The sequence below is a fragment of the Parus major genome, chromosome Z (assembly GCF_001522545.3).
Source record: "Parus major isolate Abel chromosome Z, Parus_major1.1, whole genome shotgun sequence".
Classification (NCBI taxonomy): domain Eukaryota; kingdom Metazoa; phylum Chordata; class Aves; order Passeriformes; family Paridae; genus Parus; species Parus major.
This window is the reverse complement of record NC_031799.1, coordinates 53,789,356-53,806,226: the sequence shown is the minus strand read 5'-3', so window position 1 is coordinate 53,806,226 and position 16,871 is coordinate 53,789,356. Positions and strand designations below refer to the sequence as shown.

The following is a 16,871-nucleotide window of genomic DNA, read 5'->3' as shown; positions in this document are numbered from 1 at the left end:
GACTATTTCCTTTGCACTGTTGAGCCTTTCAGCCTGCCATATTTTTCAGATATGCTATACTATTTTTCAGGTACAGCATGCACTATGACCATACTAAATACATCACTCCATTGAGATAAAAGCACAGTCCCCACATATGCTCTACATATCTTTGAAGCAGACCACTAATAGTACCCTTACTTCCTCATTCCCACTGGTTAGAAAACACTGTCTGGTAAGAATCACTTGCCTTAATGCTTATGAGCAGTCTGCTCTGAGGACTACAGCAGAAAGGCTGTTTTTCTTCCCTTCATATTACTCTTTTTCCAGTTGCAGAAGTCAGAGAACATCCCACAACTTCAGAGGCAACCAGTGAGCCCCTACCATATGTTCTAAGGCATCATAAGCCCTGGGTTTCACATAACCTATATATAATATGTGCTCCATACTGTTCCTAGCCCTTTGAACTAAATACTGCAAAGCATTCTTCATCAGTCACCAGATAAAAATAGGCAGTTGTGACTTCAGAACAGTGTGTCTTCAATGTGAGAAGCTCAGCAGAAGAGCCATCAGCTTAGCCTGCCCAAGGAAGATTTCAAGGAAATTCACCCTCTCATAACATTTTATGCACATCTTTGGTATAAAGGATTTCAGCTCGTGATACATGTCTAAGGTACAAATTACAAACTTGTCTAAAATCACAAGTTGGTACGTGTGTTTATTCTCACTGTTCAATTTCAATTCTTACCTCTAATGCACTCTGCACTTTTTCTTTACTTGAAATATTTCTCTTGAAGTTATTTGTGAAGTTTCCTGCTTCACTCCAATTGCTGTATCCTCCCCCGTACAACAGACTGTCATTGGGTAACAAAGTCTCTGCCCAGAGACGACAAACATTATCCTTACAGCAAGTCAGGAGTACATTGCAGACAGCACCACTAATGAAAGAAAATTTAAGGAGTGAAGAAGCTGATAACTATTACACAGTGTCAAAATAAGCTGACATTTCAGAACATTTTCCACTACCAGTTTTTGGAATTGCACCAACTTACAGATACCAGCACAAGAACACTCATCAATACACTGTTAGGAAAATAAATGATGTAGGAAAGGCCTTGCCTTCTGTTCAAGTATCTGACTATAAATTACCTCAAACATCATCACACAACAGCAAATTGTGGACTTCAATTTAAAGAAAAATTCATACCTAGAATAGCAAAATGTGTATTTCCATCTTTTAAAGTCAATCACATAAAAAGATAATAATATTCTGGATACCTGATCTTACTTTCAGATCTTACTGGTATCTACCACTTATAAAATCATATATCCAGAAGACACAAACTCAGGTAATACCAGGGATACAACAGACAAGTCAAATCTACAAGTTTTTCTTAATTATTATTTTTCCAAGTGTAACTTGTGTTAAATATGTAGCCAAAAAATCCAATTACCCTAAACTAGGTCCTAGTAAAAATTACACAGATCATCAGGTTTCCAGGTCATGTAAGTTCACAGTTTATTGTGAATTTTTGAGCCTCTAACTAAGGCTTGAAAGCTATGACCAAACTGTCCAGCAGCAAACTCCCTTAGGAATCATGGAGCAGGTAGATTTTCAAAAGTGATCTACATAGTAAGAACTAATGGATTTATGAAGAGCCTTAAAGACTGGTATAAAGAACAACACAAAGTTGCTCAATACAAAGGTATGAAAATTTGTTTACTATTTGGAATAACATGCCAAAAAGAGAGTTGCAGGCCTCAAAACTGCTAATGCTACTTCACTTTGATATTGAAAATATTGGTGGAAAACTAGGGACAGGTCATTTTGGAATCATCTGAACACAACCCTAACACCTCAAACTCAAGATATCAGTTACAAATGATTGAATTCAATTTCCAGATACTACTTCTGACAGAGGTCTAGTTTTGTTCTAGGTAGAGAAACAAATAAAAAGACATGAAAATATTTGAATATTTGGGAAAGAGGGCTTCAAGTCACAGGACTTTTGCTCTGATTCCATCAGGGTACAAGAAGTCAAGATTAAATGCATGAATGGCCACTTAATTCAATAAAAAAAAATGCAAAGAGACGACTTTTCAAGAGCTGGTTTTGTATTTAGTTCAATGGCTATGTCAGTCTGTGAGACTTCTACCTTTTCAGTTCTTCCCCAGGTAACGGAATACTTACCATCCTCTCTAGAGCAGAAACACTATAAAAGGTGAGTACACTCAATAACTGAAGTAAACCATACAGTTATATGACTGTTGATTGTAGAGAGAGGCAGACTGTATAGTTTGGGGGTTTTTTTTGAGCAATTTATGAACTACTTATTAGAACTACTGACCGTGGCATGAATTTACTGGTCTTTCTCCATGAAAATGCATTTACTGATCGAGGATGAGCCAAATAAACAAATGAAAAATCAAGCTCTTTTGCTTGGTTTTCTAGACTGGCACCAGGTGGTGTTATGGCTGACCGCCAGCTCTCTGTGCTGTACCATACTTTCACAAGGCAGTCATCCTGTGGAAAGACAAAAAAGGACAGTAAATGACTACCTTGCATAAGAATATGAGGCACTTCAAGTACTTTTGGTTACATCTCTTGAGGTTTCATTTCTCTTTAAAGTAAAACGCTTTTCTGAGCAGAGAGGAACAGTTCTGTAAATACAGCTTCAAAACCTGATCTTAAAGAAAACACAGCAGCAGAGCTTTCATTAAATTCCTGCCAATACTAACTTGGATTTCATATTAGTCCTTCTGATCAGCTGCAAATTTTTAATCCCAAAAACACACCTTTCACTGGCCTAAGATGGTATTCAAATGTTAACACAACTAATTCTACCTTGTCAGAAAACCACCCAAACCCCCTGCACAAACTTAACTGGTAGGAAAACAAACAAAGGTCACAGACAACATCTCAAAAACCAAGCTCAGTACTGCTCGGCCTGCTTTTTTCAGATACACACATAAATTGATTATGCCTTCAAGATAAATTACTCTGGACCCAGTTGTTGATATGTGAATGGCACTAAAATATTTAAATAACCTGAGTAGGCAAAAGATAACCCTACCCCAGGGGGGAGGACGGGTTGGTTTTGTTGATCAGCCTTGTCCCTCACAAAAAGTTAAGTAAAGGAGTAGAACATAGAAACAAAGATGTACTTTAAAGATTCTCCAGGCAGGTAACTAATTTAGGCATCTATGGTAAAAAATATATCGTTAATTTTCCTACTTACTAATTTTCTTACTTGTTCAGTAATTTGCTCTACAGGAATTTATAACTTAAGATAACAGGACATAAGCCATTAGAGTCAAAAAACTCTGCAATAATATTAACCTTATATAAGCTATTTGCAGATTAATTTTTTCTCACCATTCCATCGAACTGTAAGATTAGAAACTATTAAATTGTTTACATTTGACTTACAAAATAAACATAAACTCCTACCCATCAAAAAAAGGTGGAGTACATATATTACATATATTTTATATATATATTGCTGACAATAACAAAACACTTGCTTTTTACATAAAACATATATTCAAAGAATTTTATTTATCTGAAACATGGCTAGAATGGCTCTCCTTTCTGTGATGGTTAAAGGCATCACAGAACATACAGCAAGCAATACAACATTTAAATAAGCACAAAAAGAATGGAGCAAGAAAACTTATTGTTTTATTTTTATACAGATAATAATCTGTCAAGAAAGCCTAGTATTTCACTTCATATGTTGGAAGCTCATTAATTGGAGTATAGTTTCCCTAGCAAAGGAAATCTAGACAATTTTACAGATTTGTTACATCTTCATCTCTTCTTTAAAGATAGCAAATATCTTAAATTCCAATCAAGCATGATGACCTGAAATATGGCAAGCTTTAAAGGAAAAAATGAACACATATAACTAATAAAGATGTGCATTACTCATCTGTTCCTGATGCACATAACTGAATCACAAAAATAGCATGACAACTACCTTTCAAAAGCAAGATTTATTTGCAGACTGAATCATCTTCAACTCTTTGTTTTTCAAGTGTGTGTCAAGGCATATTATGACTCCAACAGCCAAGCTCCAAATTATTACTAAATCAAACGCTTTTCTAACTGCATTTTACATGTACACACTAATTTTTCACTCACATGTCCAAGACAGACTAGAGAAAACTGCAAAACTGCCTTCTACTCTTCAGTCTGAAACACATTCTATCAGGTTATTACTGCTCAGGATTCTGTGACACTTAAACCAGGTGTGCAGTAATATCAGCAATTGATATTAACCTTACATACTTCCATTTTGTTTTGTATCTAGTAACTCCACAGCCTCTTGTAGATTCTTTGGCTGGTTGCGGAAACTTGATGCAGAAAACAACTACTTCTCTCACTCAAATTCCTTAGCAAGTAATATAAAGTCTTGTAAGGGTTTGTCACATTTGTTCACTGGATCCTCTACATGATCTTGATTTTTTTTTTTTTCTGATTTGACTTGTAGGGATATGATTCTCCTACAAAACCTGAACAAGTTTTGGAGTATAAGTAAAATATGACAATTAGTTTGTTTCAGGAAAACAACAGACTGACATTTTGCTTTAATTTTTTGCTTATTTTGCCAAGGAGTTCTGCTTTTGCTGATAAACTGCTCAATGCTGAGCAGACAGAACTAATTAGTGAGACTGGCCACAAACACTGTAATGAGCCATGTGCCAATACACCTATGGAGAGGAATGTGAATTCTTTTCTAAGAGCACAAAAAGGCATACAGATATATTTACACAGAAAACATATGAAAGAGCTATTTTTTTTTTAATTTGTTGGTATTTTGATCGTATTTCCTCACTAATATCTAGCACTGATCTCATCCACAGATTTCCCCCACTCCCCAAAACTCTTCCTGATGTCTTGCAATTTGGTTCAAATTAAAAATTAGTATTTTATAATAGTAAGCAGTGAATATTTGATGTCTTACCTCCCTGCCTCAAACTATCTGTGGTGGATTGGTGTTTAAGAAACAAAGAGAAACACCTAAGGAAGTCAAAGCTGCTGGAGGCTGATGGGAGATTTTCTCCTGGCCAACAACTGGCCATTTCTGACAACTGACAGTAGTTTTGACCATTGAAAAGTGAGACCAACCTGTGAACACCACCTTAAGACCTAAGCCTGGGAATTTCTTTTTCTCTTTGGTTTCTGGCTTTTGCAGAGGTAAAAGGGCTCTGGTTCAGCCTCCTCCTCCCTCCCAGGCCAGACAAGGCCACGGCAGGGGGAAGTGGGCTCTGGCCGGGCAGGGCCGGTCCCTGGCTCGGCTGCAGTTTTTGCTGTGACTGAATTCACCAGAGACTGCTGAGTAAGGAAAGAAAAAAGCTCTTGACCTGCGACAGGCTGAGACAGTGACCACACTCTCCAGAGCTACCATGAAGAATCTTCCATCGCAGACAGCTCCAGCCGCTGCTCCGGCAGAGATCACAGAACCATCTACAAAGCCTGGGCAAGATTTTAACCCTTTCATTACCCAGATGAGACTTGCAGATTAATATTTTTTTTCCAGAGAGAGGGGAAGAGAGAGAGTGATCAACAGGTAAAGAGACAACATAAACTATCAAAGAGTGAAGAAAGGAATTGAGCTTCAGATGGGGAGAGAAGTAAGATGCTTTAATAAGCTGAAATATGCTTTTGCTAAAACTATGGAGATGGACAGTAGTGTTCTGAAAAATTCCTTTAATTCATGAAAGAGTATTTTGGGAGGAATGGAGTATTTCAATATGTAGATCTAATCAAATAGTGAAGTAGTTGTGATCCTATGAGATGCTGGAACAGAAAAAGAGAAGTGAGAGTTGTTGAAGATTTGTGGCCCTTAAGAGGCAAAGAGAAAAATTCTGTTTCCAGAGAGGCTCACAGAGACAGATGAAGAGAACTTTTGCCTTTGAATAACTCCTCCTTAAAAATGACATCTCTAGACTCATTGACCCATACACACCTCAGAGTGATGTGAAATGGGAGAGAACTGATGACAGAGTTTTCCGGATGGCTGGCATCAGAAAAATAGAAAACCATAAGAAAATGGCTTTCTTGTGAAAAACTCCAGAGATTGACAAAAGAGGACTTCTTTTTTTTCTCTACAAAGACTGATAAAAAGACTATAACAAAGTTCAGACTGTTTTAACCACCAGGTTTTTTTTGTCTCTATGTTGTCATGTGAACAAGGAGAATGGTTGGGTAGTGGGGAAAAAGGGTTTCTGGAAGTTTTATTCTGGTTTCCTATTCTTGTAGTTTTGTTAATAAACTTTATTTATTCCTTTTAAGTTTTAAGCCTGTTTTACTCTTCTTCTAATCCATATCTCACAGCAAGAAATAAGTAAGTTTTCTAGTGATTTTTTAGCTAATGCCTTAAAACCACAACACTACCTTTCTACCAAATTCATGTTTAACAAAATATAAAGACACAGACATAATAAAAATTATGAAAAAAATATATATTTTTTTTTTTAAATGTGTTTTTGTTGATTTGGTTTAATAGCTTATCTGAATTAGTACAAAGCTATAAGGAAAAAGAAATGCTTACCTTTCCAGCAGTAGCAAAAAATTCCCCATCTGGTGAGAATTTCATTAAACAAACTTGAGAAGCAGTTCTATGGAATAAAGACAATTAAAAAGAGAAAACAAATTTTAACAACTTCTATAGAATTCTAAGTTTTCTTTTCCTTGAATGCATAGAAGTTTTTAAATCTTATATACAAGTGTGTATTGTGTTGTGTGAAATAGTTACATTTCAACATAGTCCAAAATACTAAGATGTAAACTCATGTACAACACATGTAGTGAAACAGAAAACCTAAATCTTGTAGCTTAATATCCAATATGCAAAAATATCATATCAGAAAAGCAGCTGCTAACAGATTAAACAGCTCTACTTCTATCCCCTGATGATACGGATCTCAAACTGGTCTCTGTTGTACCATATTATCTTCCCTCTTCTCTGAAAGACAACTTAACTTCTCATATTTCCTACAATTACAACTCAAGAAAATGAAACTGTGAAAGGAACAATCTAGTTAAAAAGTAACTGAAAGCAGCTTTTATATAAATGGTCACTCTAAAATGCTAATTTGATTTTAATTTGATGTACTAATAAACGAGCTTCTTTTACAGGATTTGAAGCACTCAGTCATTGATTAAGTAACAAAGCTTATTAATAGCAACAAGAACATACAACAATTTAATTGCACAGAGTGTAAATTTTCATCTTGAAATTAATACATGTGTAACAAGCTGTTGAGGCCTAACTTCCAAAAGGCATTAAGTTAAATTAAGGTCATCAACAGTAGGATGCATTTACATGCAGTAACAAGAGAAAGGCAATTACAAGAGTCCTGCATCAAAGAAGTCTACCCAGGTTTAAGCAAAATTCTCCTGCGGGGCAAATATGAAAACATTTGGGAATGTTTCCTTCAGGCATCCAAAAAGGGTATACGCACATGCAAAATAACTTTCTTGCAGACTTCTCTACAAGAAAAACCTATTCTAAATCTAATTGCAGTACAAATGCCAGAAGACATACAAGCATAAAAGGTAAAAAGCAAGTTCTGTTGACCCTTTCCAGGACCTACTCTTCAAAGAAGACAACATTCAGCTTTGCCTCCAACAAGAAAGCTTAAAAGAGGAAAAACAGGTGGAGAGCTGAGAAGACTTCTGTAAGTCTTTATATGTGATACAAATGCAAAACCTGTTACAGAAGGGACAGAGGAAAAGTACTATCTGTGTGATCTTGCCTACTGTTACCAGACCCTCAGACTCTAAAGCCATACTCTATGGCATTCTGTCTAAAGGCTGACTTCTCTTATTTCGCTAAGAGATGAGCATCCAAAGACATCTCAAAAAATAGAGTAAGTCTTCAGCTTCTTGTATTTAGGAAGTTTTTCAGTTGTCATTTGGATGACATTGGGTTTTTAAACACATTGATAAGAGTTCAAGTACAGAGAAAAAGGAACAACTGAAGGATAATAAAACATGTTTTTCTGGTATATCTAGAAAACTACCTCTAGAACTACCTACTAGAATTCTAAATGCCTCACAAGGAGTAACTTCGGGAAGGTGTGTCCAGTCAGGCACTTTGGGAAACCTCTATGGGAGATGGCCATATAGTATATTGCTCACACATAAACAATGCACCCCACTGTACTAGAAATGCCTGCCTATGGCAGAAGGATTTAAATTGTCTTATAAACTTAAGTACAAAAATAAAACTCTTCTGAATGTAAAACACATAAATTCAAATATCAAAATCAACACAAATACAATAACAGAATTCAAAGACACAGAAAAGAGAATGTACCAACCTTGACTGTTCCAAATACCCAGATTAAACCCAGAAAAAGTTAAGAGTGAAAGGGGCAGGGGGATGTGTGAGAAGGAACAATGGAGTACACTGAACATAAAAACAAGCTTATTTTAATCAGTTCTGCCAGCACAATAGTTTTCAATTACACAGTTTTCACCTTATTTCTTCTACAGAGAAGAGTGCCTATTGGAGAGCTTCAATATTAGCCTTCCCTCAGTATTTTACTAGTGTTCTCTGCAACTGAAGAACTACCCCAAAACCAACTGCAACTGATCACGAATGAGGAAAGAATGTCACATATCAAGAGAAATGTGATTGAAGTTTATCTCACATCAATAATCTTTATCAAATAACAGTATGCAATAGCATTTCACTCAACTAAGTTTATATATATATATATATCTAAACTCAAAGTCATGAATCAGTAAAGAAAAGGGAATTACTTATTTTTAAATTGGTTTCTTACTTGCATTGCCAGATACATCTCCACTCCCCAAGTCCAACAGCTGGTCTTTCAGTACTGTCACTTTCAGCAGCATTTTCCAAAGAAACATTGGACCAAAGTTGCAGAAAATTGGAACCAGTCAGAAGGCGAGTACCTGGAACAAGTATTGATGATATTGATAAATCTAACTGCAATCAAATAGCAAACTACAGACTTTTGTAAAGAGACAGGAAAAAAAGTTCAGCAAAGCTGAAACTGCAGAAAAAAAAAATCTGCCAGATAAACATTTTCTAGATTTTTTGGGGAGATCTGAGCATCTACAGTTCAAACCATGAAAAGTAATCAAATTTTAGCTATTCCTAAAAGAAATGCCTAGGTCTACTGCAGACTTTCCTCTTTTTCAACAAATATTTACCATTTAAGCCATATTTCCTTATCTGCTCATATAAGAATTGAGTCAAACCACACAGATGCACTTAGTATGTTAGCTCTCCTGCAATACGTAACAAAAGGTATGTTCTACTCAACTCTGTCCTACCTACTGTGGTAAGACAGAATAAAAACCTTTTTATTGTCTGCAAGCAAAGAAAAAATTTAAATTATAAAATTAGGTGTAATATCAAATAGAAAAGTGTTTCTTTTAATCTGTTTGTACCTGTGGGATCCCATGTTAGATTATGTGCTGTGGCATCCAGTGAGATTTGAGCATTCTTCTGCCACTGGTAATGTAACATCTGAAATTTTAAGTTTTTACAAGCATTAGCATGAAAACACTTCATTCTCCTCCATCCTCTTTTTACAAGATAAATAGCACATCTTCACTACATTCTCCAAATTTTAGGAGGATGTTTAACATAAGTTACTGCTTATTTAATAAAAAAATATTCATTCTGAGGTTAAAACAAAATAGCTTTTCCCTAATATGACCATACTTACAGAAGTTTTTAATACCTTATTTTAAAAGTTTAGATTGAAAAAAAAATAAATTAGTATATCAAATCTCTACTGGATTTTGAGAATTTTTAAATTCTTTTAGGAGGAAGGAAGACTTTATTTTTTGGAACAAAGAAAAGATATCAAAAATTATGCAAGTTAAATGCACCTGGTGTTTGATATCTGTACCACTGCTGAATTAGTTCAGAAAGGTCAAGATAACACGTCATACTTCCACTTCCACTCTTTTTTTTTCTCAACATACAACAGGACAGTCAAATATCTTTAGCTTTTGCATCACTACTTCCTTCTCTAGAGCAAGTTGAGGATTGAGCTCACAAAATATTTATATTGTCTGTTTCTGTAATAGACCACAAGGTTTGATGCTTTGATTTATAGAAGAAACTGAAAACATTTCTTGAAAGAATATTAGGAGCCAACAGGTTTCTTCTTTAAGTCTCAGATTCTTTTTAAAAATGGTCACCCCCCACCACAGAAATATCACACAAAATAGAAGTGAAAATATGACAACTCAGTCTTTCAGCAGTTTGGCAAAAGACAGTAAGAAGCAGCTGCAGATAATGCAAAATAATGCAGATAATGCTCTAAACAGAGCATTTGCAAAGCTGGGTTTTTTTGGTTTTTTTTAGACCCTGAACATTTCAGTAGATGGAAGACAGAATATTACAATAACTTTGAACTATATGCTTGAAACCACTGCATAAAAGTCAACTGAAAGAACGAAGTAACAGAGTATTTCTTCAACTATAAACACTTGAAAGCAAATCATGGGTGATGAGTGCTTACTCTACTGCTTACAGCTACTAGTCCAACTCTGAAGTTCCAAACTAAGTGTACTGTTCACCAGTATAAAAAAACAATCAGGACAGATTGAAAAATGAGGTGGATGGACCAAAAACAAGAGCAGTATATCCTAAGTGTTCATAGGAGCCTGAGAACTCACATCTTACTGTAATTTTATTCCTCTGCTTTCCAGTGATGTAAATTATTACACAGGTGTTTATTTCCAGCTATTTAATTAGGATATAACATACCACAAGTTTACATGTACACCAAGAATCTGGTTGGTTAGAACAAAGAGGAGAATCCAGTAGATGGTCATATAAACAATCTGTTAATACAAATGGAGACCAAACCCCTAAAAAGGGAGACATAAGCTCCTTGAGCAATTGCTGTCAAAGTTCTCTTATCAACAAACTGACTTTAATTAGACTCTAATGCTTCTATTTATAGCCATATGCCTCTTCATGTAAGAAGAACTGTTAAGTAACTTGCCCTAAATCATATTATTATTCAGAAATTAATATTCTGGATGGTAATCACTAAACCACTGTCACCAAAAGTAAACCCCCAGAGAATAAATATTGTTCACCATTATAACACTGAAGTATAATCATTCCATCAGTTATTCTAAAAAAGCCAAAGATTTCTGAAACTATTACAATTTGGCCAAGGGCATGTAATTTCATAAGCAAAAGTTAAAGCAAGAACTGTAAAAAACATCAAAACATAAAGGTTACACAGGAGGTTTCAAAAAGGAATTCCTATTTTAATGGCTACACTCATGGCAGAATGGCACTGTGTACATCTTTTGGGGTTCTGGAATATTTTGGTTTTGAACTGCAGGGTTACATAAGCAAGTAATATAAAGCATTATAGTAAAGCCTATCTGCCTTAAAACTATTTCAAATTACTGTCTTTATCCCACCATTTTCACTTTCCAAGGACCACCTTTATCTCTTAACTTTATTCTAGAATTAAAAGAAGACATCAAAAATATTCCGGCTTTAAAGCAAACCAGTAAAATCAGTCAGGCTTTGAAACTGCTTAAATAAATTAAGGAATGGTGAAATACTTACATTATGATGACTGCTGTTCTGCTTCAAGGTGCTAACTGGCTCAAAGATATAAATCACCTTTCCGTAAGAAGCTGCAATCTAAAGTAATATACATTTATACTTATATAAACACATAGAAAAGAAACAACCTGAACAAAAAAAAGCAAGATGAAAATTTGATTTGATTTTAACCCTTTTAACCCTGCTTGCAGATAAACTTGACATTCATGTCCATATTTCCTTTTGAAAACAGAAATTATATTTACCAAAAATCACTGAGCTAGTGTTGTCAATAAAAATGCAGTCCTCCATTTCCTCATTAATCACAGTGAACTACTGAGAGTATAGCTGGACAAGTATTTTTTTTTTTTTTTTAAATAAAAAAATCAGACTATTAGCAATATTCTTTCAATATTAAGTTACATAAATACTCAAAACAGTCTGCAGAGTTCACATTCTCAGACATGGAAACAGTATACAGAGTACTTCCCTAGCATTAGAACAGGCTACTTTCAGAAAGTTATTTCAAAAGATCCAAGCTATGCAAGGAGAACACCCAGAAAACCTACTACTAAAGGCAAACATTAAACAGCTCAAAAAGAGTTACAACACTGTCAGTTTTAAGACAGTACTTGAAAGTCTTATTTCACCACACATTATCACCCATCTCAAACTTGCATTAAGACAAAATTAATAGTATTCAATCTCAAGTTATCTATATAAAAGCAAGCCTAGAAGACTTGCTAGGAAGAGCCAAAACAAGCCAAATGCATGTTAAAGACCTCGGGCAGAGAGCCTGAGAGAGCTGTCATATGGCAATGTTGCCAAAAAGTATTCTGCATATTTTATGTGTGTGTGTATGTGTATATATATATATATATATATATATATATAAAACCTTTTTTTTTTCACAAAAATGAAGGAGTCTGCATAGGTCAAATGAGCAATGAACATCCTGCATTCTGAAGTGATGGTTGTTAAAAGGAGAACATCTACAGATATGATATGCTGTAATAATCAATTTTCTATTTCTGTAAAATTCTGACTTAGAATGTATTCACAGTTTTCCTTTAACAATAATAAAGGAAGTTTGATTCACTTTATAAAATCTATTTTGATTCCAGTATCAGCCACAAAAGCTTGAAAACCAAACTAAACTGTCATACCTAAAATCTATACAATCATAGATTCATATAGATCATAAAATCCACAGATCCACAGCTTTTAGACAAACCCTCTACATTAGAAGTACAGATAGTTAAATAAATTTCTATCCTACTAACATCAGCCTGACCCAAAAATGCCAAGAATAATTTTGTCACATTTGCAAGGAAAAAGTTTCTTCAGGCATTTTGCATCTCAGACTAATATCTGCCCTCTCTAATTCATCTTTAGCTACCTCACGTATTGTTGTATTCTCTAATAATTTCATTCTGCATCCAGCAGCAAAAATTTATATAAACTCATACTGATTAGTTTTTCCTTTTCTTCCATTTCTCCAGATGTGGAGACCTAAAACCCTATTTTATTGTTTGGTGGGTTTTTAAGATAAAAGAAGATTAGCATTCCAAATTGCTCAGGTTGTAGTGTCCAGAGTAGCGGCTGCCCCCTGAAACTTTCCACAAGCTTCCACAGCCACTCAGCCTGCATTTTCACTGAGCTGCACTCCACCAAAAAGAATAATGGTGGGATCAAGAGCAACTCCAGCAAGTTCCCTGACAACACCAGGCTGTGTGGGGCAGGCAACAGGCTGTAGGGAAGGGATGCCATTCAGAGGGATCCTGGAAGGCTAGAAAGGTACGACCATGTGAACATCACCTACTTCAACAACTCCAAGGGCAAGGTCCTGCACCTGAGTCAGACAGAATCGATACTATCAATAGAGACTAGGCAACTAACAGATTGAGAGCAATCCTGTGGACATGGATTTGGGGGTATGGGTGGACAAAAATACTGTACATGAGCTGGCAGCACATGCTTGTAGCCCAGAAAGCCAACTGTGTCCTGGCACCAAAAGGAGGTTGGCCAGTAAGGTGAGGGGGGCAATTTCCATACCCTAGCAAGATATCACCTGGAGTACCACACCCAGTGTCCCCAGCACCAGGCAGATATGGACATATCAGGTCCAAAAAAGGGACACAAAAATGGTCAGCTGTAGTATTTCTCGTATGAAGACACAGTGAGAGCATTGGAATTGTATGTTTTCACAAACCAAAGTGGAAACTGTGTGTCAGTACTGATGAAGAATGTCTAAGAAGAAATTCCATCTTTTAGGAATGACCTGAAAGGGCATTGATCAGTCTGGTCAATAAGCAAATTCCTAGCTATCCACTGCTAAGTACTTTAGCACTTTAGAAACATATCCAGCTTCTTTACAGCAAACAATACCAACTTGAAGACTCTAAGTGACCTCACAGGTCTAATTAAGAAATTAAAAAATTCTGAAATTTAGTAAGCCTTCAGTGTGATATATTTGTCTGTGTTCATTTACAATGCAAGGACAATTTGTCATTTAAATGCATACAGAATTGGTATCATGCATTCCAGATGACCTTGCAAATTTAGAGAAATAATGCTCAGTGAACTCAAAGAAACATTTCTAGGTAGCAGCAGCCAGCAGAGAAACCCAGGTAGACTATGGCTGTGAGGCCATAGAGACACAGAGAAAAACATTTCGTCATTTTCATTTGTGTTCCTTCACTACCACTGCAAGAGTTTATCACTCAAAAGCTAAAAAACAAGAACAGGGTGTGGCTGGGGTTTCATCAGCACAGTGCTCACAGTAAACACAAACTGGTTTCCATCACAGGTCTTATCTCAAGATGGACACCAGAATACAACCCAAGCTCTCCTCAGCTCATAAGGCTTGTAGTAATGAGCAGAAAGCTGACAAACCCCTCTAACATGAGCAAATAGTTATGCAGACAGAGTTCCTATTGAACTGGTCAACAATTTAATCCCTGTGACATCCCAATGGGGCGTTACATAACTCTGTCATCCCAGTGAACAGTTACCTGGTTATTTCTTTTTCATTCTGACAAGAAAATTTAAAAAAAACTCTGGTAAAAAGACTTAAAACCCAATGTCGTCTAAAATACACCATTTCTGTTGCAGACCTACCTATAAAAAATAAAAGCTAAAAATTCAACAAAGCAAACCCTATCCAAGAGAAGCTTTATGAATTGCTTGAAACAGATGTCATTTTCCTGGATGATATAAAAGTGATTTTTGTGGAAGCACTCATCTCCTGCCAGCCACTATCATGTCAAAGTATGTCAATGACATGCCCAGTAGTGCAAAGCCATAGTGAATAAATTACTTTTGCTTCCAACTTAGTCATCTTTTAGTCAAATTCTTGCTCTGAATGTAGCCCCAAATCCAGAGCCTTCTGTGCAGTCCTACCTATCTTCTACAACCATCTATCATATCTGTGGTTACTATTTCACATTTTGTGGGCTGCTTACAAGTAAAGACAGAAAGCAACCAGCCATTTTACCACTCATTGTAGTGTATTTGCCCTAACTTGCAAGTATCCACATTCCTAAGAAGGTGCTTAATGTGACATTGCTGGAACATTATTGGAAACACTGCTCTACATACCTTTCCCTGTTGCATTGAACAGTCCACACATCCCACTTGAATGTTTCCATGTTTGGCTCCAGGGATTATCTGTAATCTTTCAAAGTCAGTCCCCAGTATCACAATATCACATCCTGATGCGTATGCCTAAAGCATATAAAAAAAAATAAATTAAAAACACCCCAAAGAAAACAAAAAAAACCACTCCAAAATAATGTAAAGCTTTATCAACTTACAACATATCAGTGAAGTATGAAACAGTCCATGCATCCTATCCATGTAAAACACTACACAGTGAGAATGGGTATTTGCAGAGAACATACAGACCTCTGCAATTTAAAACTGAGCAACAGAAGTGGGAAATTGCTCTTTCTCCATGCTTACAAGTGCATCATAAGACTTGTATAACAAGTAAACAGTGGTTTGTGATAGAAAAACCAAAAAAATACGGAGATACAAAAACATCTGAAAGAAAAGTAAAAGCATAAAAACCAAAGTTCCTGCAAAGTAGGAAAAAGTATTACGATTCTTAGACTGGAGACAGAGACTTTAGAAGTTTTTCTTTTAATTTTTTAAATTTGGGAAAGGTGGGAATAAAATTGAGGAGATAAAATTTTACTAAAACTTTTAGTAAGGACTTTGTACAGGCAAAAATCAAAAGGGTAACAACATGAAGCTTAGTTATACAGAAGCAAAACTGTCCTTTCAGACTTGTCGAGTCTCCTGTTCTTTGCATTAATTCTATTCTCTCAAGTTTATATTTTCACTAAGTATTTTGATATATCTAACACATTGACAGAGTCAGCCATTACAATGCTCAAGTCAAAATTTCTTCCAATCTTCTTGGAAGTTTAATCAGATACTGAGTACAGATGAAAACAGAGGAAAAGATTAAACACTGGAGAAACTTGTGGAAACAGCAGTGAGGAGAATCATCCAATTAGCATAAGAAAGCAGCATTCAAGGATGAAAGTCTTAGAATAAAGAATGAACACTCAATTAAAAAGTCAGTCAGAAAGATAGCAAAATTAAAAGCACAAACAAGTGTTTTGTTAGCATGAGAAGGATTAAAAGGATCAAAATCATACCATTTTAATTGACTAAAAGTTTCAAGAGCAGATTAGTGTCACAGAAACAGGTGATGGAACATTTCCATACACTGACAAAAATGATCATGCCTTACATTTGATCATGCATTACAGTTTCTAATATATTAAATAAAAACTGTGGACTTGAAAACAAAAGCAGAATAACTGTAGTCTAGATACATAAATTTGAAATCAGATCATCATGTTTTCAGGAGTTTTACATGAAAGAGTACTTTTCCCAAGACTGGCCTAGACTATCATACCATCACACACCTTAAAATGAACAAATAAAATGAGAAATATCAAGATTTTGCTCCAAATACATTTTTCCCAACAAAGAATTAGTGATGCTTCAATAAAGAGTCTCAGCCAGAAGACTGTACTCACCACTCTCAGACAATATTCAGTTATCACACGGAAACCAGCAGAACCAGGCATCACCTCATAACTGAAAATGCTGTTTATAATTCTCCACACTAAATATAACTATATATTCATTTATGATCACTTATTTCTAGTAGGCTTTTGAGCCCATTCCTGTCCAGTTCCCCATTCAGCTTCAAGACATTCAAGCAGTGTAATTCCTCTTGTCAAAAGTGCAGCATTTATTACTAATTGGCATACTGAGCTGGAGGTTCCAAAGCAATCTAAGTGA

At 35.6% G+C, this 16,871-nt stretch overlaps 1 protein-coding gene across 8 annotated transcripts in view; it reads right to left on the bottom strand.

The window, feature by feature from the left end:
- Positions 1 to 16,871, bottom strand: part of DMXL1 (Dmx like 1) — a 78,903-nt gene that overhangs the window by 53,650 nt on the left and 8,382 nt on the right. For 5 of the 8 annotated variants that reach the window (XR_004495535.1, XM_015653055.3, XM_015653049.2 and 2 more), the window contains 7 exons: positions 15,150 to 15,275; positions 11,571 to 11,648; positions 9,413 to 9,491; positions 8,779 to 8,911; positions 6,537 to 6,603; positions 2,328 to 2,503; positions 728 to 917 (listed from right to left, as the gene is read on the bottom strand). Coding sequence is in view for 7 of the 8 variants with exons in the window: in XM_015653055.3 (XP_015508541.1) it covers positions 728 to 917; positions 2,328 to 2,503; positions 6,537 to 6,603; positions 8,779 to 8,911; positions 9,413 to 9,491; positions 11,571 to 11,648; positions 15,150 to 15,275 (849 nt within the window). In the remaining variant the exon portion in view is untranslated. Of the gene's footprint in view, positions 1 to 727; positions 918 to 2,327; positions 2,504 to 6,536; positions 6,604 to 8,778; positions 8,912 to 9,412; positions 9,492 to 11,570; positions 11,649 to 15,149; positions 15,276 to 16,871 lie in introns of those variants that run through there. The other 3 variants (XM_033511349.1, XM_033511350.1, XM_015653052.2) reach the window with 3 other exon arrangements.